Source organism: Ictalurus punctatus, chromosome 2 (assembly GCF_001660625.3).
Source record: "Ictalurus punctatus breed USDA103 chromosome 2, Coco_2.0, whole genome shotgun sequence".
Classification (NCBI taxonomy): domain Eukaryota; kingdom Metazoa; phylum Chordata; class Actinopteri; order Siluriformes; family Ictaluridae; genus Ictalurus; species Ictalurus punctatus.
In genome coordinates this window covers 34,649,642-34,672,278 of record NC_030417.2, presented here as the reverse complement: position 1 = coordinate 34,672,278, position 22,637 = coordinate 34,649,642, and the positions used below count along the sequence as shown (strand labels likewise).

General features: G+C 38.5%; 1 protein-coding gene across 1 annotated transcript in view; it reads left to right on the top strand.

Moving 5' to 3' along the window:
- The window catches only part of asic2 (acid-sensing (proton-gated) ion channel 2), a 160,618-nt gene extending 138,259 nt beyond the window's left edge, over nucleotides 1–22,359 (top strand). The window contains exons 4-10 of the mRNA XM_017458691.3: nucleotides 2,011–2,155; nucleotides 2,592–2,648; nucleotides 11,091–11,244; nucleotides 15,078–15,169; nucleotides 15,290–15,369; nucleotides 18,103–18,171; nucleotides 19,887–22,359. Of these exons, the coding sequence (XP_017314180.1) occupies nucleotides 2,011–2,155; nucleotides 2,592–2,648; nucleotides 11,091–11,244; nucleotides 15,078–15,169; nucleotides 15,290–15,369; nucleotides 18,103–18,171; nucleotides 19,887–19,988 (699 nt within the window). The 3' untranslated portion in view covers nucleotides 19,989–22,359. The remainder of the gene's footprint in view (nucleotides 1–2,010; nucleotides 2,156–2,591; nucleotides 2,649–11,090; nucleotides 11,245–15,077; nucleotides 15,170–15,289; nucleotides 15,370–18,102; nucleotides 18,172–19,886) is intronic.
- Nucleotides 22,360–22,637: the final 278 nt, after the last annotated feature.

The window sequence follows — 22,637 nt, the reverse complement described above, 5'->3', positions numbered from 1 at the left end:
GAATATAGAAAGTTGTTGAATTGAAGATATTTCATTCATTGCCAATATTCCAACAAAAATAACAATAGGTCTATTTTGGGGGGGACTTTCAGTGGTACAAAATATGATGTCTCACTGGATAGTGGTTGGATAGTCAGGGTGCATAAGTTACATCTCAGATTTTCTTGTTTTTCTGCCTCTAAAGACACAAACTACTATTCTTGGTCATTTATTTATTGAGGAAAATGATCCAGTATTACATATCTGTGAGTGGCAAAAGTATGTGAACTTTGCTTTCAGTATCTGGTGTGATCCCCTTGGGCAGCAATAACTGCAGCTAAACATTTCCAGTAACTGTTGATCGGTCCTGCAGATCGGCTTGGAGGAATTTTAACCCGTTCCTCAGTACAGAACAGCTTCAACTCTGGGATGTTGGTGGGTTTCCTCACATGAACTGCTTCCTTCAGGTTCTTCCACAACATTTCTATTGGATTAAGGTCAGGACTTTGACTTGGCCATTCCAAAACATTAACTTTATTCTACTTTAACCATTCTTTCATAGAACGACTTGTGTGTTTAGGATCGTTGTCTTGCTGCATGATCCACTTTCTCTTGAGATTCAGTTCACAGACAGATGTCCTGACATTTTCCCGTAGAATTTGCTGGTATCATTCAGAAATCATTGTTCCATCGATGATGGCAAGCCGTACTGGGATATATGCTGCAAAACAGGCCCAAACCGTGATACTACCACTACCATGCTTCACAGATGGGATGAGGTTCTTATGCTGGAATGCAGTGTTTCCCTTTCTCTAAACATAACTCTTCTCAATTAAACCAAAAAATATATTTTGGTCTCATCCATCCACAAAACATGTTTCCAATAGCCTTCTGGCTTGTCCATGTGCTGGAAGGGCAGCAATGTTCTTTTTGGAGAACCATATTTGTTCAGTGTTCTCCTGATAGTGGACTCATGAACATTAACATTAGCCAATGTGAGCGAGACCTTTAGTTGCTTAGAAGTTACCCTGGGTTCCTTTGCGACCTTGCTCTTGGAGTGATCTTTGTTGGTCTCCTCTCCTGGAGAGGGTAACAATGGTTTTGAATTTCCTCCATTTGTAAACAATCTATCTGACTGTAGATTGGTGGAGTCCAAACGCTTTAGAGATGGTTGTGTGATCTTTTTCAGCCTGATGAGTTTCAACAACTCTTTTTCTGAGGTCCTCAGAAATCCCCTTTGCTCATGCCATGATGCACATCCACAAACATGTGTTGTGAAGATCAGACTCTGATAGATCCCTGTTCTTTAAATAAAACAGGACGCTCACTCACACCTGATCACCATCCCATTGATTGAAAACACCTGACTCTAACTTCACCCTTAAATTAACTGCTAACCCTAGATGTTCACATACTTTTACCACTCACAGATCTGTAACACTGAATCGTTTCCCTCAATAAAAATATGACCAGGTATAATATTATTGTCCCATCTGTTCTCTTTATCTGAAAATCTGATGATGTTTTAGGTTATATGCATGCAGATATATAGACAATTCTAAAGGGTTCACAAACGTTCAAGCACCACTGTACTAGCTAAAACTGGTAAAGAGCTTTTCTAATGGTCACAGTGTGCACACTGTGACACATTTATTTCCCCTTCATATCAGCACAAAAAGAGCTCAGGGCAGAAATGGTTTTATTCTCTAGAAAAGAAAAAGAAAAAAAGCCAAGTGTGTCACTTTTTCTAAGTGCCAGGACCACTAACGTGATGGACATTCAGTGCTGTTTGGTGTGTGTGTGTGTGTGTGTGTGTGTGTGTTAAACTCATTTACGTTAACATTTCCAGCCCTGACTTCTCAGAAGCTGCATGACATCTGCAAAACCATTTGCTCCCTTCTGCTTGTTAACTGCAGCACAAAAGTGTGTGTGTGCGTAGTATATAAGTATAAAACATTCCGACATTCTCTCTCTCTCTCTCTCTCTCTCTCTCTCTCTCTCTCTCTCTCTCTCTCTCTCTCTCTCTTGCAGCTGACGTACTTGCCACCTCCATGGGGAGAGTGTGTGTCCCAGACTCTGGGCTTCTTTGAGGTGTACAGTGTCACGGCTTGCCGTATCGAGTGTGAGACACGCTACATCGTGGAGAACTGTAACTGCAGGATGGTGTACATGCCCGGTCCGTTTCTAGCATTCTCCATCCAAAGCCTTTCTCTTTTACTCTATTTACACTTTTTAATATTGCTATTAGAGCAGATGATATCAGGCATGACAGCTGTATGACATGGTTACCTCGGTGTCATGATGCAGGGTTGAAGTAAAGTGTTATCGATTTTTACGCTTAATAATCTATAATCATTTGCTATTTCATCAGTCGCCATAACTCACTTTATAATATTAGACTTAATGACTGGGAAATCGATTTGTTATTTGGTATTGAGAATTACATTCAGGACTTCAGAATTTCTGTGCTGTAATTTATTTATTTATTTATAAAACACCTCAGTGTCACTGATGGGTTGATGCACAGTCTGTGCTCATAAACTGATATTGATTAACAATAAAGAGTAGAGGACAAAAAGTGTATAATAAATTAATATTAACTCTCTTTATAGGAGACTCTCCGTACTGCACTCCTGAACAGTATAAAGACTGCGCTGAACCTGCACTCGGTAAGTGTTACATCTCCTCTCACACACACACACACACACACACACACACACACACACCCTTCATCTGACTATTTAAAAGCACTTTCAAATTAGACTCCTCTCTCACACTGCAGGAAAGAGAGCAGAGGAAGGAGCCCTGCTCTGAATGTTAATATCTCATGTAATACTTATTCATTCTACTCACTGAAATATAATGAGCTGCTCACGATGCACACACATCCCTTATTAGACACCACAGTACTAAAGCACGTTTATGCATACACACACATGCACAAACATGCACAAACATGCACAAACATGCACAAACATGCACACAGAGAATTATATATATATATATATATATATATATATATATATATATATATATATATATATATATATATATATATATATATATAGTAAATGGCATACTTATATAGCGCTTTTATCCAAAGCGCTTTACACTGTGTCTCATTCACCCATTCACACACACACTCACACACCAATGGTAGCAGAGCTGCCATGCAAGGCGCTAACTTGCCATCGGGAGCAACTTGGGGTTCAGTGTCTTGCCCAAGGACACTTCAGCTTGTGGAGTCACGTGGTCCGAGAATCGACCTGCCAACCCTACGATTAGTGGACAACCCGCACTACCACCTGATCCACAGCTGCCCCAGTATATATTATTAGGAACACCATACTAATAATGGGTAGGATCCGTTTTGCTCTCAGAACAGCCTGAATTCTTCGTGATATGGATTCCACAAGGTGTTGGAACCATTTTTGAGATTTTGGTCCATGCTACATCACCTAATTGCTGCAGATTTGTCAGATGCACTTTTATGCTGCAAATATCCTGGGGTCTACCACATCGCAAATGTGCGCCACCGGATTCGGGTTTGGTGACTGTGTAGGCATTTTAAAGCACACTGACCTCTATAACCTCTGACCTCTTCCATCAAAAAGGCATTTCCACCTGCAGAATTTGTAGATATTGTTTGTTTGTTTTTTTGCACCACTCCAAACCCTGTTGTGTGTATGAAAATTTCTGGATATCAGCACATTCTGAAATAACAACCATTTCATGATTTCAAGGTCACCGAGGTCACATTTTTCCCCCCTCATTCTGATGTTTGTGAATATGATGTGAATTCTGATTTGAACATTAAGCAATGTTCTTGATCTGTATCTGCATGTATTTAATATGAATGAGAATTTCCTTCACTTTTCTCTTAAATCTAATCTTAACTATAAACCAATGGTTTCACGCTTTCATCTCTACAATTTTATATTTATATATATATATATATATATATATATATATATATATATATATATATATATATATATATATATGCATCAACTGCTCTCAGCTTCGCACTGACTGTTCTTCAGAAATAGTTCAATGCCTTTGAATAATGCATTCTGTATATGTTTGTATTTGTACTTTTGTGTAAATAATCCAGCAATATCCACCTCTTTTAATTAGAAGGTTGCTCCTTTGTTGAATAATTTTCCACCAGTAATGAGAGAAATCAAATTAGCTGCCTTTGTAAAGTTTCCAGTTACTTGATTTAGGGCATATATTTCTTTGTATAAGAATACAAGAGTATAAGAATAAAAAACAAAAAAGAGGCAAGCTTGTGTTTCATCTCTGCATGCTCAAAATGAACACAGCAGTACATAACAACTAGCGAAGAAGAGCCGAGCTCCAGCGCGCTGAGGAACGTTTTCAGTTAAGCTTTCTGTACAGTCGATAGGCAATTGGGAGTGCAATAGTGTTAGATTAAAAAAAATAATAAATAACATAATCTCTTTGGAGAATAAGCCTCCAGCCTTCAACGTGACCCATAGCTATTTCTGTACTCTGGCAAAAAAATACAAGCAAAGTGATGGACTGCCGAATCCACCATATCTATATCCCTCTATTTTGTGCTTTTGAAGATATAAATCCTAACGCAGATGAGGAGAACTGGCTGGTATGACTGGTATCTCTCTTCAGTCTCCTCTTCCATCTTCTCTCTTCTCATATCCATGTTTTGATCTCAAACCCAAATGTCAAAACAAATGAATTGGTCTTGTTGTATCGAATATCATGCAGCTTTATGTTAATGGATGAGCAGAGGGGTATCTACAGGGCAGGCAAGGTAGATAATTGCCTGGGGCCCCACATACTGAGAGGGCCCCTGAGGGTTGATCATTTAAATGATCCAAAATTTTCATGATAAAATAATACATCTTAGCAACCCCCTAAAACAGGGCACTGCCTCATTTGAGGACTCGTTTATGCTCCTGTGCCTCCCCACACTCAAGTCGCGCAAACTTTAATTCCTGAAAATGAATCTGAATCTGGCAGCCAGAAGTGCAAGGGAAAACAAGAGGAGAAGGAAAAGAGGAAACAGGACAGTTGTAATTAGAGACAAACAAACCCGCATCTAGTGGTCCAGTTTCAGTTTTATTTTACCTTACTATAAGAAGAATTACTGGTAAGAGTTAGCTAGCGTTAGCAGGTTTTGAGTAGTGTTAGCAGTTCTTAATGTGGAATGAAATGCAGTAGATACCGGGATTGATGCGCACACTGGCGGCACCGCTTGGCAAGTACCGGTACTGTCTCTTGCTCCCACGAATCAATCTTTTACGTTAGTTAATGCATTCGTTTCTCCCAGGGGCGTAATCTGGCCTGGGCATTCGGGGCTGTAGCCCCTAAGATTTTTGCTTTAGCCCTGAATAATTCTCCATTTGCAGCGGTTTTTCACTACATAACAGCCTGTAATCTTGTATCTTCAGTGAACAGAGTGTTGTATTTTATCTTCAGTGAACAGAGGCAAGACCAGTCAGACAGGGTTTAAAGGAAAATACATGGAAATACTCATGTCTTATTGGCTGACAGCTCTCAATTCTGCCAAACTCTAGCTCACACAGTCAGTTAGTGTGAGGGAAACATGGATATACATGTTTTTTATTATTTTATTTTGTTTTATATTTTTACTGAGACAATAACATCCTCTCTGAAACTGAACAGGCAGACAAGGTGTGTAAATATCTATATGAGTACCAAGTTATGTGAACATGATATGAGCAAAGCATAAGGACAGCAAACGTACTCTGCATGGCGCTGTAGCAGCTAAACCCATACAATGATAGCATAGTTGTGCCTCTCCTTGGCTAGCGACATCCTAGTCAAAAAGTTTGATATTTTATCTGTCTGGTAGTCCTGCAAACAGTGATAACTCCAAAGGATTTATGATAAATTCAACCATTTGTCCAATTTTCACAGTGTTTTAAGCAGTTAGCCCTCACAGGGGGAAGGGACACAGTTTTGAGACCGGTATAATTCAGAAATTGTAGGGTAGTGTTTCTACATCCTTACAATTGTTTTCAATAAAGAAATGAAGTCTTCAGGACACGTGTGTACTGCGATTCCTCCACTGATGTAAAGGGTCACACCACTATCTCTGGGTAACATGAAGATATAATAACAACATGAATCTATCAGAAGGGCTCCATGCATTTAATCTGCCTGGGGTACCCCTACATAATCTAGGTTCAACTCTGTGGATGAGTAGAATTCCTTCTCGATATCTCTTCATCTAACTCTGAACATAGACAGTGCGTTGGACGTGTTAATGTTTAGCGTAGTGGTATATTGTAGGGTTGTTGTATATATTTATCACGCCCAGGCCACGGATTAGCTTAATGTAGCCCTAATCCTGCAACAAGGCAACAGTACAGGATCCCTAGTGTGAAAAGAACCAGAAGCAGGAAGTATTGTTGTCATGACCTTTTCGGTTTCCAGACCAGACGACAAAGTGTGTGACATGTGACAGCGTTAAAACAGATCAGTCAAGGAGAATGGGCAAAGAATGGCAAAGTATTCTGACAGACTGAGGACAGGGATGTCAGGCAGAATGTCAAGGGTGGGCTGAATATTATAACTGAGAGGACAAAGCAGTTATAAACGCAAAGGGTGGACATCCAAGTTCGTGTTCCAATTTCATTTTTCTTACTATTATTATCTTAAACCACAGCGCTGTTGAATTCTCGATTCTGATTGGTTAGAAGATGTAGTGTTGGGTTACATCACACCACACCATGATTATTTTCCTGTAACGGCATGCTCCCAAGTGTTTTATTTCTCGCTAAACATACAATATCTGCCGTTTTTTTGGTAACCTGTGATAATTAATGAATAGCGGTTAAACCTAACACACTTAAAGGGTATAAAATAAATAAAAGTCTTCATCGTCTTCACGTTGTCCTAAATGAATGAATATTTTCCTCTTGTGCCCTTCTTGATTGTGACTCAGTCATTAGGACCAGAGCGAATAAGAGGACAGTTCGAGCAGAAAAATACAGATAAGGGGTAAAAAGTAAGTAGAAGAAAGAGGTGAGACAGAGGTAGAGGAAGAGTACGGTTTCTAAAATGTCACTGAGAAAGGTCAGGTCATAGCTCGAGGTTTTGTGTGTTCTGCGCGAATAAGAAACGGAGGTGAGGGTTAGATATCAGCAGAAGGATTTATGCTTCCAGCATGCAAATGAATCATACACAAAACCTGCAGTTATCTCATCCGGCCGTGATGGAAAGAAGCGAAGCTGCATTATTAAGGACAAGAGAGACCACTTTGGTGGAAATGCAGGACTTCGTTCACATTAAAAGTGTTTCAGAAGCACAGGCTTTAACCTGGTTGAAAAATTGAACTTTACAAAGTGGCGCTCTGGTACCTTTCATGTTGTACAGCGTTTCATGCTGAATGATTTCTAAATGTCAGCTAGGGCTTAAAGGAGGAGTTTAGCTAAAAATATCATTTTTCACAATTTTCTCCTGGCAGATTTCACAACTTGCTTTCGCAGCTGCGCCTCCTTATGCACAGTGAAGGGAAATAAGTATTCAGACTGGTTTTGTTTTGCTTTGTTCTAGTTTTGTTAGGAATAGAGATGATTGCAGTGCAGTTCAGTGTTTATTGTTCTCCATGTAACTGTTGTTTGTTGTGATTCTGTAGTGTTTTCCATTCAGGGGTTTAATAATCGTGCCCCTGAGAACGTTATGAAGCTAATTCACCTTCAGGATGATTATCTGTCTGTCTATCTATCTATCTATCTATCTATCTGTATGTCTATCTATCTATCTATCTATCTATCTATCTATCTATCTATCTATCTATCTATCTATTTATCTATCTATCTATCTATCTATCTATCTATCTATCTGTATGTCTATCTATCTATCTATCTATCTATCTATCTATCTGTCTATCTACTTTTCTATCTATCTATCTGTCTGTCTGTCTGTCTATCTATCTATCTGTCTACTTATCTATCTATCTATCTATCTATCTATCTATCTGTCTATCTATCTATCTATCTATCTATCTATCTATCTATCTGTCTACTTATCTGTCTATCTATCTATCTATCTATCTGTCTGTCTATCTACCTATCTATCTATATATCTACTTATCTGTCTATCTGTCTATCTCTCTATCTATCTATACATACATACATACATACATACATACATACATACATACATATACACACATACATTTACTGTTCACATTATTAGGAACACCTTTACCCCTGCACATGTATGCCGTTATCTAATAAGCCAATCACAGAACTGTTTTTTACTCAATGTCTTTTTGTTTTTCGTACCATTCTGTGTAAACTCTAGAGACTGTTCTGTGTGCAATTCCCAGGAGATCAGCAGTTCCTGAAATACTCAAACCAGCCCATCTAGTACCAATATTTTATTCATTCTGATGTTTGATGTGACTGTCTTGACCGTCTGCCACATGATTGGCTGATTAGATACCTGCATAAATGTGTAGGCGTACAGGTGTTCCTAATAAAGTGGACACTTAGCGTATCTATTGATATGTAGGTGTTTGTTTTTATTGGAGGTTTTTTGTACCAGTTATGGGTAACTAATACTGTTTTGTGTATTTCCCAAACCTGATTTCATAATGTTGCGTAACATATACGCCAACAGTTTTGCTCTTACCGCGGGAGTGATGAGTAGTGACAGTAGCACGCGCCACATAAAGGACTGTACTGAGATAACAACAATTAATACTGTGTGTTCAAGGCATCGATGTGTGGCAAATATATGATATCTGAAAGAGTTCAATGACATAATATGAAGATTTTTCAAGCCGCTAAAATTAATTGGTGAAAGTTATATCATACAGTGATTTATTAAATACGGTACTGCACAAACGTTTCAGGCACCCTGTTTTCTTTTTTAGCACAAACTTTGTTATAGAGTCATATTTTATGACTTCTACATTACCGAGTCAGTACAAAAACAGTTTTGATTTCCAAATATTAGTTTTCCAGAAAATTATTAATGATTACAGCAAAATGTTTGTACATCAGTAAAGAAAGCAGTATATTAAGTAGTAAGAGACATTTTTCCGACAGAAAACACAATGAAGGCTGCTGGGTTTTGCTCCAAAAATAAGAAGCGAGTGCGACAGTCAACAATTCCAGAAGGTTCCGTGTCTGGTTCTGCAAGGCGCTCAATAAAACTTACAGGTCATTTCCTTATAAAACTGCACTAATTCTGCCTGAGGCTATTATTTTTGAAAAAAACAAAGGGTCATCACACCAAATATTGACTTTGTCTCATCTATTACTGTTTACCGCTCTTTATAGTTTTTTTAATTAATTTTTTTATGTAGAAACATTTAATTTCATTATTTCTGAAGGCATCTTTGCTCTCCAGCATTTCTTTTCACGTGCTGACTTTTGCACAGTACTGTATATGCCAAAGCTTTAATTGTTATTTTTGTTTGTTTGTCTGTTTGTTTGTTTTTAAATGAATAAATTCAGTAATGAAATGTACGAGAGCAATGATTCAGCCTTACATTATAGGAAACATCTCACTTGTCGGGTCACCTCGTCAATTATTATAACAACACAGCTGTAAAAATATTTCTTATATTAATCTTAACTATTAAGTAATGCAAACATGTTGGGGGGATCCTCCTGATGGTAGGGGTGTTTATCCCAAAAAATATTTTATTAAATATAGGTGTGCAATTAATTATTGGCAGCCCTATGAATTCATATGAGAAAAACATATTTGAAGTATATTCCCTCTGATATTTGACATTTTTGTTAGTACACTTGGGTGACTAGGAACAGGAAATTGTTCAACCATGACTTCCTGTTTCACAGGGGTATAAATATGAGGTAACACATAGGCCAAATTCCCTTAGTCATTCATAACAATGACCAAGTAAGACCCAGGAATATAGCTGTTATGTGGGACAGAGAGTGAGACCGGGACTAACAATCACCTTTTTGTTTCACTTTCACCAATGTTTTACTCGTAATGTGTTGGTGAGGAAGAAGCATGATCAGGAAACACTGTTAATACAACATATTCATGCATTTATTGGCAATTTGCACTTGGAATTCGCACAACACTTATGCTTGAGAGATGAAAGTGAAAGGTTCAAGACCACCTTAGCCAAGGCTGGGTGAAGTAAAAGACCTTATCCAATGGAGTCCAAGTCAAGACCCAGTATGACAGGGGGCAAGAGCAAGACAAGACCAACTCCAGACATGGCCGAGTTCATGTCGAGCCTCAAAATTTATAGGCGCTATACTGTATAACTCCACATGCAGAGATATACATTTACATTTTGTACTGTAACAGGAACGCTACTTGTTCATGGAAATGTTACGGTCTCGGGTGGTGTCAGGAAAATATTTCAAGTCTTCGTAGGCCGTGACTGAGACAAGACCAAGTAGAGTTTCTCCCGAGTTTATGACAACACCAAGACCATTGACTAAAGACTGATCTTGAATACCATAACACTACAAACCAACATGCTAAAACAATAAAACACTACACAAGTAAAAAAAAACACAATCTTCACTAACATGAAACATGAAATCTAAGAGAATAAGCAACGGATGCATAAAAAATAGAAGTGGGCTACTGTTTGGACGGTTTTGATTTCAAGTCGTAGCACTGCCAAGCTACAACTGTTGGGTTTTTGAGCAAGACACTTAACGCTCAAATGCTCAGTTGCATGCTGTCTCACTTGGAAGTCACTTTGGATAAAATGTAAATCTAAAATTTATAATGTAATGCAAAATGAACACAAATACCACTGAAGCTAATTGATATCGAATGAGCATTGCTTGGGAAGTACAGCAACGCACTAATATTTTACCGTATTGCCCTCCAGGTTGAAATGCCTTAAACATAATAGAAAAAGAAAATTGTTCTTGTTCCCTTTAAAGAACAAAAAAATGAGCGGAGCACATAAAGCCATTTTAGAAAAGCATTCCGATGTTGTTCCACACTTAGACAACAAAAAAAATGTCTTCTTTGCCATTCAACGTTCAATTCTGTCACGTGAAATGCTTCACCTGCCCGTTTTATTTTTCTCCTTTCTCCTCACATCTCATTGACGTTCTCCTCATCGTTTTCTCGTTGTCTCTCTGCAGCCGCTCTTTCATCGGTGGAGGGCAGCAGCTGCATGTGCAGGAACCCATGCAACATGACCCGCTACAACAAAGAGCTCTCCATGGTCAAGATCCCCAGCAAGACGTCAGCGCGCTACCTGGAGAAGAAGTTCAACAGATCGGAGAAGTACATCACGTGAGTGCTCACAGCCATTAGTGTTTCACTTTAGTAACAGAAACGTGTCTAAAGACGATATCGTTTGTTATTGCGTTTTGTAAATTACATAATTTTAGCTATGAAAAGCACGTTCATATTCCCTTTTACAGTATTCTACACTGATAATCAATAATGTGATATTTACGCAGGTTATGAAAGTATTCAGAAACAGATTTTTTTTTAATGCCATAAATTGATTAAGCATCTTCTTATGTTGATTTTCTGGGTGTGGTATCCAGACTACAGACATTACCTGCCTTTAGTTCGCCTTAGACTGCCAAGGCAAATGGTAAGTGGTGCACTTATATAGTGTCTCATTCATCCATTCACACACCAGTGGTAGCAGAGCTGCCATGCAAGGCGCTAAATTGCCATCGGGAGCAACTTGGGGTTCAGTGTCTTGCCCAAGGACACTTCGGCACGTGGAGTCACGTGAGCCGGGAATCAAACCGCCAACCCTACGATTAGTGGACAACCCGCTCTACCACCTGATCCACAGCCGCCCCATGGATCTAGGCTTCTAGATTTTTCTTGAATAGAAGCATCTGAGATGGGGTTTTTCAACAATGTCTGTTCTAGTGGTGTTCTACCACCTCTAAACACAAACACTTGCCTTTAGCAGAAAAAAAAATCCAGGCTAGAAAATGAGGACTGAACAAGCAGATAGCATTTCTTTGTTTGTTTGTTTTTTTTGCTGTCAAATGTGCTAATACATTTTTGCATGCAGTTAGTGTGCATGTTCGGTTGACTTACAACTTAAAAATTTGCACAAAGGGTGTCACATGCAAAGTAGCGAGATGAAACAATATAGAAATGAGACTTCTGTAGGTGCTATTTGTTCTTATCGTGTACAGGGAGTTTAGATCTCAAGGAGAATCTCAGAAGAATCCAACTGAAACTCAAACTCACGTTTAACGACATTAAAACTGATGAGATCCATAAAAAGAAAAACGGTAATATGTACATGAAACAAAAGCTGTTATGTTATGTGTGTTATGTTAATGGTGCAAATGCAAATGAAAACCGGCTCACGTTTTAGTGTTGTCGGTACGGGTGGTGCAAACATGTGGCGATTTTCTTATGTAGTAATGCTAAGTAATTATTTTGACTCGGACTTGAATGGTATATTGAATGGTATAATTTTGTCCTCAATTGACAAAATGGCCTTTCACCTTTCAAATAATACCTGCATGGGGTTGTATTAATTTGCACACACTATTTCTCTTCAAACGTGACCCGCAAAGGGACTTTCCAGCTGGAATAAATTGCATTCCAGGTGCAAAATTAACCTATTTGCATGAAAAACACCCTGTATTTCTTTCTTTGAAGTAGAAACAAAATTGCACACAGTCATTAAGCCAAACATGGGAAACAGATTTTTTTTCCCCGCCTTAATTTAGTGCAAGAGACTCTGAGGAAACGCTATCCATCCCCTCCCACAAGCATGAGCTAATAGATGACTACAACTGGCTAGTCTCACTGAGTGTGTGTAATTCCCCACACAACACCCCCCGACCCCCAAAACGAGCACGTCCAGTTTTTCTCTCTTGGATTCCTGTAGGCTGTGGCAGCATAAGGATTAGACTTTTGGTCTCTGGATGGTGAATGCTTATCTGTTGCGCCACTCGGGAGGCATTAAAGCAAGCTATTTTACCCATGTGAAAGACACGATCCACTGTGGACCCTGTTAACAGCTTGAACGTTTGCAGGGTTTTTTTATTCAAGTTTGCTTTTACACCCAGCAAATTTTCACACGTTTTTATAGTCCAGTTGATGTTATTAAATGTAATATGAATGATTCCTACTCTAAATTGACCTGCATTTATTTCCTAAATAAAAACATTGTAAATTCAAATAAAATATGTCCATTAAATGGTGGTTTCATTAAATATCACTTCAAAGGGTTCTTTATAGTAAGGTTTTTTGCCACCAACCACATTCACTGTGTTTTCCATTCAATTCATAATAGTATTAGTAATAATTATAATAATAATAAGAAGAAGAAGAAGAAGGAGGAGAAGAAGCAGAAGAAGAAGAACAAGAAGCATTACCTGAGTAATTTGATCGCTAGTAAAATAAATCCAGGTGTCAGACTCTCTCTCACTCCCACATCACTATTCAGTGAGTTTGACAAAAACATAATGAAGCTCCGCTCACGCTTCTAGGCTTTTTTCGGATGGGCTACATTTTGATGACAGCCTGGACATTTCTCATACAGTCTCATAATTGTTTCTGACCAGGGGCCACATCCCAATCCATGTTCCTATAATAACAACAAGGTCTCCGAGTTTGTTGAGATGCTGGACATGAAAATCTGTTATTATTAGAAAACTGTTATGTGTTCCATCTTCCAGCAGAACACTGTAATCCCCCCCCCCCCCCCCCCCTCCTAAAAAAAAAATTCTGGTTTTTTTTTTTGGTTTTTTGTTTTTTTTTCCTCCAAAGATCACATTTTTACATGGCACAAATGTGTGATGCACATCATGGAAATCAGCATTCTACTTATTATGCATCTAATACAGTTGCACTGTTTGAACAACAGAGGTTCCAATCTGGCATCCGATAGAGTTAAAATATAGACAGCGTATAGAGAGTCGTTTTTTGTGGAGAGACTGCGAGATCGTCTGTTGTCCGATAGCTCTGGATTATAGTGACCAACACGCATTACACGTTATACAGTTACAGGACCACATTAAAAGAAGCTCTTCAGTAGCTTTCAAACACCTCCAGGGGCAGCAGAAATCTGCCATTTTAGCCGACCTTGGAGCTCTATTTCTGCTACAGAGCTCGTCATACCCAGGCCAGACACTTTGTTCAATCAGTATAAATTTTTAGGTGAATTCATTATTTATTCATTTATTTATTTATTTTTTAAGATATGGTGAACCTGTAGTACATTTTGTTTACAATATTAAACCTCTACTCATAGCAACTTTTGATTTATTAATTTTATTCAGACAAAAATGCCCATTGTTTCGCATAGTTTATGATTCTTTTCAGTCTTTTTTGAATTTTTCTTCATTCAAATTTTGGTGAAAATAATCTGTGAAATGAATCAAATCGAAATCGTGAAGCCAATATCCTGAATCGAATCGAATTGTGACCAGAGTGCGTCATTATACCCCTACTAATTAATGCAACATAGTGTAATAAATCATTTTTTTTTTAAATGTAAACTAAAATTGACTCTTGATATCTTTCACAGGATATGGCCAGTCATTATGCAAATGTGTCATTAAAACAAGCATTAAAATGAGCCACACACACACACACATACACACCTGAAAACACAGACAGGCAATGTCAGCTGGTGTAAATGGGCTTGTATATGTAAAATGTTTTGCCGTCAACATTGTGAAATGTTGCAGGTGGAATAATTAGTTTATCATTTTTTCTTTTTTTTTTAAATTGCCTCTGGAGAAGAAGCTAGAAGTGAACAGACTAAGCACGGCTTATCCAATCAAAGGACAAAATGACACAAAGTTACAGAAATGTTATTTTTGTGTGCTTTGAACGAAAAAGGAAAAACAGGAGGTGCACGTTTTCTTGAAAAACTTGACGTAAAAATAGTAAGCACAAAGAGTGTTATCTTTTAGTGAGTGTTTGAGTTCTAATATGTAATAGTTTTATGCGTGTGCCATAATGCTCACCCGTAACGTTAATAATATAACAATACACAAGATGTCAAGCTCATGTCATCATGCCAAAAAAAATGGTAAAGAAAAAAAAAAACACGTATATTTTCATGTCTATAGCCTAAAATTCTCAGAGCGTTTCAGAAAAGCTTTTAATTCTTATTATTTTTGTCACAGGGACAACATACTGGTGCTGGATATCTTCTTTGAGGCTCTGAATTATGAGACCATTGAGCAGAAGAAAGCGTACGAGGTGGCTGGACTGCTAGGTACAAAATGCAGGCATGATCAGAATGGCACACTCATCCACCTGTCTTACACGCCTCAGACTTGGCCTTTGTTCTGGCTTTATTCATGCTGACCTCGTCTCCTCGTCTGCTTCTTTGTAGGAGACATCGGCGGTCAGATGGGATTGTTCATCGGCGCAAGCATACTGACAATCCTCGAGCTGTTTGACTATGCCTATGAGGTCTGTCACAAGCCCTTTTTCTCATACACACACATACACACAAGGAACATACTCTCAGAGCACGAAAAGAGTGTTTATATAAACAGAAACGACCCACACTCTAGAGAAGCAGTGCCAGAGTTATTCAGGTGCTGAAAAATGAAAAATCTCTCGCACACACACCCGAGGGTTGGAGTTTCTTTGTAATGCTCTTTCATTAGGACCATACTGCTGCTGCTCTCACCTACACACACACAAACACACCCCCATTGCTAATGATTTCCCTGTGCACAGTACATTTATGTGGGCAGAGAACGTCTGAGACTTTTTCCACATTCAAGCCCCATGGCTTTCACAGCTACCTTACTAAATGCTTCAGTGGAGGCAGTGCAACAAACAGTTATAAAGCACCAAATAATACAGGCCAACCCAAGAGATAATGTCAAACATTGTTGTCTGCCTGAACTAAACCATTTTAAGTAAGCTATAAAGGTTATTAAACTGTTTTAAACATTTTATTTTTACTGCCCATGAAAATACGCAAAATAGCAGGTTCCAAGGTTTATAGGTTACAGGACAGGAGTTATCAGATTTGATGTGTACTATAGATAGAATCATACACGCAAGGAGGGTTAAGTCTTTGAAAAGCACTTTATACTTTTTTTTGTATACTGAATACAAAAAAAAAAAAAAAACTGAAGCCAGAACATGTTTTTTTAATCACATGCATTAATAAGTGAAATACTGGCACTGCTATCTATATCTCCTCCCACAGGGCACCAATAGTGTAAATGACCTTAAATCAGTCTAATTAAACACACTGGGGTCTAGTTGGTAAATGGATGAGATTAGAATTCTAATTACTGCATTTTCCACACTATAAATTGCAGATTTTTATTTTTTTATTTTTGTGCCACTTAATAAGCATGTAAAAGTGAGATCTTCTAGAATGGAATTACAGTTGTAAAAACAATGTGGATGGATTTACTCCGTCAATATACATACAGAAATGAGATCCAAACATGTTTTTTTTTAGGTGAAGTATCTTTTTTAATTCTTTCTCTTGATTTCTTAATTCTTTGTCTTGAAGCGTGACGTTTAGAAAATCAGGTGCAATTGCAATATATCTGAAATTCCAAATTGGGCCCAATTAGCCATTTTCCCTCCCTGGTGTCATGTGACTTGTTAGTGTTCTCAGGTCTCGGGTGTAAATGGGGAGCAGGTGTGTTAAATTTGGTGTCATCGCTCTCACACTCCCTCATACTGGTCACTGGAAGTTCAGCATGGCACCTCATGGCTAATTGAGCCCAAAAATGGCTATTTGGGCCCAATTGGGACATTTTCACTTAGGGGTGTACTCACTTTTGTTGCCAGAGGTTTAGACATTAATGGCTGGGTGTGAGTTATTTTGAGGGGACGGCAAATTTACACTGGTACACAAGCTGTACACTCACTACTTTACATTGTAGCAAAGTGTCATTTCTTTAGTGTTGTCACATGAAAAGATATAATCAAATATTTACAAAAATGTGAGGGGTGTACTCACTTTTGTGAGATACTGTACATACCACAGTTCCATTATCACATTTTGTTGCCATATGGCAACAATTACATTTTACCATTTAACAGAATAGTCAAAATACATAAATTTGTTCAAATGACCAAAAAAATGTTGACTCATCTCAGACAGTGTTTACTATTGAAAGATTAATCACTGTTGTATTATCTTCACTGTGCCATTTTATTGCAGAAAAAGAAGTGCAAACGTCACTTCCTGGTCATGTCAAGTGGCTTTTTGTTTGTTAAAACCCTCTTTTTCCAGTTACATAGGAAAATAGTAGTTTTGTATCAGTGCCTATCAAAAAATTGGAGATAAATGAATTGTTGCCATTTGGCAACACCATGGAATAAAGGGTTAATGAGTATTCTAATTCTTCCATACTGACTGTTCTGGAAGGTTAGATACTAGCAGTATGTTCTGATGGTTGGTTCGGTTATGCTACCACTATAAAGTGATAGAGTCTGTAAGTAAAATGTAATCATATGAAATATAAAAAAACTTACTGGTATTGAGAGGAGTTGATTTGATTGGATATCACTGCAGCACATCTAAACACACTTTTTGATACTGCATTCGTTCAAACATAACCCATTTATTTTTGTAATTTATCACTCGGAGCCATTTTACCACCTGAATCAATGGTCAGAAAGACACCAAAAACCTTGTTTTTGCACATGCACCATGATATCCCATATTGTTCGCTATAAGGCTCAGCCGGCATCTTGTTGACGTGACTGTGATTAGTTTCTCCTCCACCTCATCAACCTGAACGACTGAAGCACCGTCCAAACCGTCTGACACGATTACACAATCTCACACCGGTGAGCTTTTGTTTAACAGACAACTGAACGGAAATGTTCACATGTAATGGGAACACATGTTCCTATTAAAATTAATAGCAAGAATTGCAGTTGTAGTAAAGGTTTATGATTTATGACTCCGCACTATGTGCTACATTCACAGCAGCAACCTTTCAGCTCCCATTTAACTGCACAAGGATCATTAAACAGATCAGAACAGTTTGCTTTGATGTTTCCTAATCCAAGATCAGCAGGCACGGACACGCTTCTGCAGATTCGAACTCCCGATCGAAAGCCTGCTCAATCCATCGGACTGATGCTGAGTCAGCATGGACAGTGTGTATCAGTGTGGTAAAAGTGTGTGTGTGTTTGTGTGTGTGTGTGTGCTTGCAGGTGGTGAAGGACAGAATCCTGGATCTGTTGAGTCGAGGCGATGAAGAAGAAAGTCGAGGAGAAGACGTGGTAATGTGGATTTGCTTTATACCATAAAGGCAGATTTATTTCTTCTTCTTATTATTATTATTATTATTATTCTTCAATCACCATTGCTATTTGGTGATCATATCTCATGCTTTTATGATGCGGATCACAATTACGATAGCTGACCACCGTTTTGGCCCAATCAATATTTAAAAATATGGCGTGAAGTTTCTTTTTGGAAGCGGCTGCTGTGTGCACTCTGTCTGTACTCAAGAAAATCTTGACTTCAGTGTTCTGAATCCTTCTTTTTGATTGGATCGAAAATAAACTAAAGAGTTATCTTGGAATATTCGAGTTCACAGGTCTTGAGATTGGTCCAAATTGTTGATTATTTTCAAACTTTTGTTAGTCAAATGTTTTTTTGTTTTTTTAAAAAATCAAAGTGTTTATCGATAAATTCATCGTTATTTTCGTGTCCTTGTTACATGCGCGGCGCCGTAGATGTTTGTCACACGCTTGTCAGGTTTTCTCAGATTTCTTGGCGTTTGTCCGTCGTGGAATGCCTGAGCGGTGTGATATGATTTTCCGACAAACTCTGACCTAATCCGACCTGGGCATGAACCGTTACCATGACGACGAGGCAAGCGTTCTTGAAAACTCCATAGAAACGAAAGCCCGTGCGCTAGCTGCTCGGCATGATAAATGCGCTATTGCGGATAAAGTGGCAGATTTTTGGACAAATCAGAAAGAAGTAGATAAATGATGTGTCGGTGTGTTATTTAAATAAAATTGTTTATTTTGACCCCTCATGAGGATCATCTACTCTTGTGTTTTGGTTTTTAATCGGGATCGTCCACTAACCGCACGCCATTCTCCACGCTCATGAAGTTTCAAGAAGTAAGAAGCAAAATCGCAACAAATGTTTATCATTTATTTGTGTGAAAATATTGTTCGTGATGTGTGACCTAATAAAGTTCTTAGCTTACCCTACCTTAAGATGTCTTTCTCGGAGTTGTTAAAACTGCTCGTGGGCAAACCGAGCAGAATTTTGAAAGCTTCGCACGTTCTCCGTCCGCATAAATATAAGTAAGTGCCCTGTCTCTCATGTCGCAACAACCGAGGCTTCACCCGCATCCTCTTTCATTACGCTCGTCATCTTTTCAGGTGAAGAACGACACGTAAAGACACCAGTAATGGTAGCATTTCGATTGTGGTAAAAGGATCGTCCATTTATAAACCAGTCTGACGCTCTGTAAAAAAGTTTGTTGGTGTCTGTCGGGGCCGTGTGAACATGACACTTGCGTTTCCCAACGCTCTAAATCCAACGGCCGACTTTTAAAAGCTGGTGATTGTCGGCGTTGGTCGGCGTCTGTGATGTGGGAACTAGGCTTAAGGGTGCGAGTGTTTTTCAAAATGTTCCTTTTTCTGGAATTTTACCCTCATGTCACAGTTTGGCTGCAGTTTACATGGCGTGACCCTATAATTAAAATGAATTATAAATGTAATGTGCAAATGTAATACATTTTGTCAGAGTAAAAGCCCACTACACCACTCTACATGTGCGTGACTATTAAGATGCTCTTAAGGCACTTAATCTTTTCAAAACCTGCTTTGGAAGCCACTCTGGTAGTCGCACCTTTAGAGATGTTTGAAGATGCTAAGCTGTTAAGAACTTCCTTAAAAAAGGGATTTTGAAATCAGTGCATGTATTCAAGTATTAATGTGTGTTTGTTTGTTTGTTTTTTTCACATTCTCAGAGCACGTGTGATCCAGTAGTGAATCATTCAGAGACGATCAGCCACACAGTCAGTGTTCCTTTACAGACCACTCTGGGGACGTTGGAGGAGATCGCCTGCTGAGTGTACTTCCCCTCCAGAGCAGCAGGAGGAGACACCAAATCCTCCTCACCGTCCCTGCTGCCAGGAAACCATGGGAAGAGACACAAAATAAAAGAAAGGGGAAAGAAAATGATTCGTTTTCCCTGTTCGCTTAAACTGCTACATGATCGTTATGTACAAAACCCAAAAAGAAACGATGATGGCAGCTCTGCCAGGCAAGACAAGTACACGTAAATCTCACACACACGCACACAGAAACACACACACTGACTCTCAAAGTCTTCTCCAAAGCTGAAACTGATGGACGAGACGGGAGACACATTAACTCCTAATTTCAAACTAGTGTGAGAATGTGAACTGGAACAGGACATGAGTGTGTAAATGCGTCGTCTCTCTTCTCGGCTGACGTTTTAAAGTCTACTGCCAAAACTCGAAGAACGCCAGCTGCAGAAGGACAAGAACCTTTGCATGTGTCAGTTTCTCTGGCTGAGCTGCATTTCTCTCTCATCTGTCTCTCGCCGAAAGCGTCGTTCTGCTTACGTTGTGTGTCTGATTACGTGCCAGTAGAGCTCTGTCCCGAACCCACTCTTTCCTACCTTTTTCTGCTTTCGTGCGCTCCTACCCGATTTCTGTTACTGTATCGGAAAGCACTACGGATCTGAGGGACATTACCGACGTCATCACCTCATCATGTAACCCGTCGATGAATGCGTTTCCACCCCAGCCTTCGTATTTCCCAAAAGAGGAAAGAAGGAAAACAAATTGAGTTAAATGGAAAAGTCTGTTGTTTTGTCGGCGAGATTAAGCCATAATTCCTGTTTCTTACACGAAAACGTCTCGTTTCAAAAATGAGGATTCATCTCTAACGTGCGCGTCATTAAATCCGAGCTTTCTTTGGATCCTCTTCATTTCTGCACGTCTTCAACCCTGAAACTGAACAAGAGCAACGAAGTCAGGTGCTGTGAGGAATACAGGAGCAAGGACACGGTCACATGCGCAGTCTGTTTAAATCAAACCCTAGTGTGTTTACAGGAAGTGATTGCTTTCATGGCTCAAGGCTGCCTTCAAAACACACCCTAGTGCAGTTTAAACCCAAGTCATCCCTGAGTCAACCCAAGTGTAGAAATTAACCAACGAGCAAAAGACACTTGCAAATGCTTTATTTTAGTTGTGAAGTGAAATACTATGGTGGTGCATATGTGTAAAACACAATACCAAACCAAAAATGCAACAGCAAATCAGAAAACGCAACCAACGCAACACAGCGCATTGAGACACACGGCAGAAAAACCACACGGCAAATCTGAAGATATCTTGAATAAAGGAAAAGACGTCCGATATTTCTTATTGAGACGTTATTATATAACAAATATAAGATCCGTACGCTTGTTTCTACACGCGTTTGCTCATTTCAAGCTTAAAATAGTCTTATTCTCAGATGGTCGAAAATAAGCCTGAAACAAGCTTGAAATTAGTCAAAAATAAAATAAAAAAAAAGCAAGAAATAATCTTAGATTTGTTAAAAAAAACATTTTAATAAAGAGTAATATTAGCTGAATTTGCCTATATTCAAGATATGTTTACTTGTAAAAAAAAAAAAAAAAAAAATACTGCAGATCACTTTTTGCCGTGCAAAACATCACAGCAACTTCAGAAAATGCAAAATGAATAAACACATGAGCATTAACTTATCGAACATATCGATCCCATGTTGGTCGCTGATTGTACGTGACGTATGACTAAAGGAAAAAGAAGACTACCTTTTCAGTTCTGTTATCTAGTTGTTTAGTCGAATTGATTTACTGTAGTTTAGTCTCTGCTATCTGCGCTCTAATCTAGCTTAGCCTAGCAAAAAGAATTTAATGCTAAAGCTACTGAAGGGGCAGTGATGGCTTGGAGGATAAGGCTCTGGGTTACTGATCAGTAGTTTAGGGGTTCACACCCCAGCACTGCCAAGCTGCCACTGTTTGGGCCCTTGACCAATGCCCTTAACCCTCTCTGCTCCATGGGCGCTGTATCATGGCTGACCCTGCGCTCTGACCCCAACTTCCTGACATGCTGGGATATGTGAAAAGAAGAATTTCACTGTGCTGTAATGTATATGTGATCAATAAAAAAGACTCGTTAGACTCATTACTCATATGATAAAGTGATACTGATAAATTTAGTCTTTATGATGAGGAGTAATTCTTTCTTGGGTATAACCTGGCTTCATTCAAGCGGGTTTTCAGCAGTCACAGGCTCATACTAATTAATATAAAGTCGACAGATTAATCGGATAATAATAATAATACGAATAATAATAATAATTATAGTAATACATTTTCTTTTTAAAAAGCGACACCCAAGGTCACTTCACAAACACGGCATGCAAATGCAATTCACAAAGCACTAAAACACTATATTATATATATATATATATATATATATATATATATATATATATATATATATATATATATATATACACACAATTATACATATGCATATTTATATGTTTTATAATATCATACATGAAACACATATTATAATTAAGTATTATCTAACCATGTCACAGAGAATATGCAAGTCTGAAGAGATGAGATTTTAAAGAACTTTTGCATCCTGAAATGGATTCCCAGTTGCAGATGTGATGGGGAAGTGAATTCCAAGTTTAGGGACAATGTGATT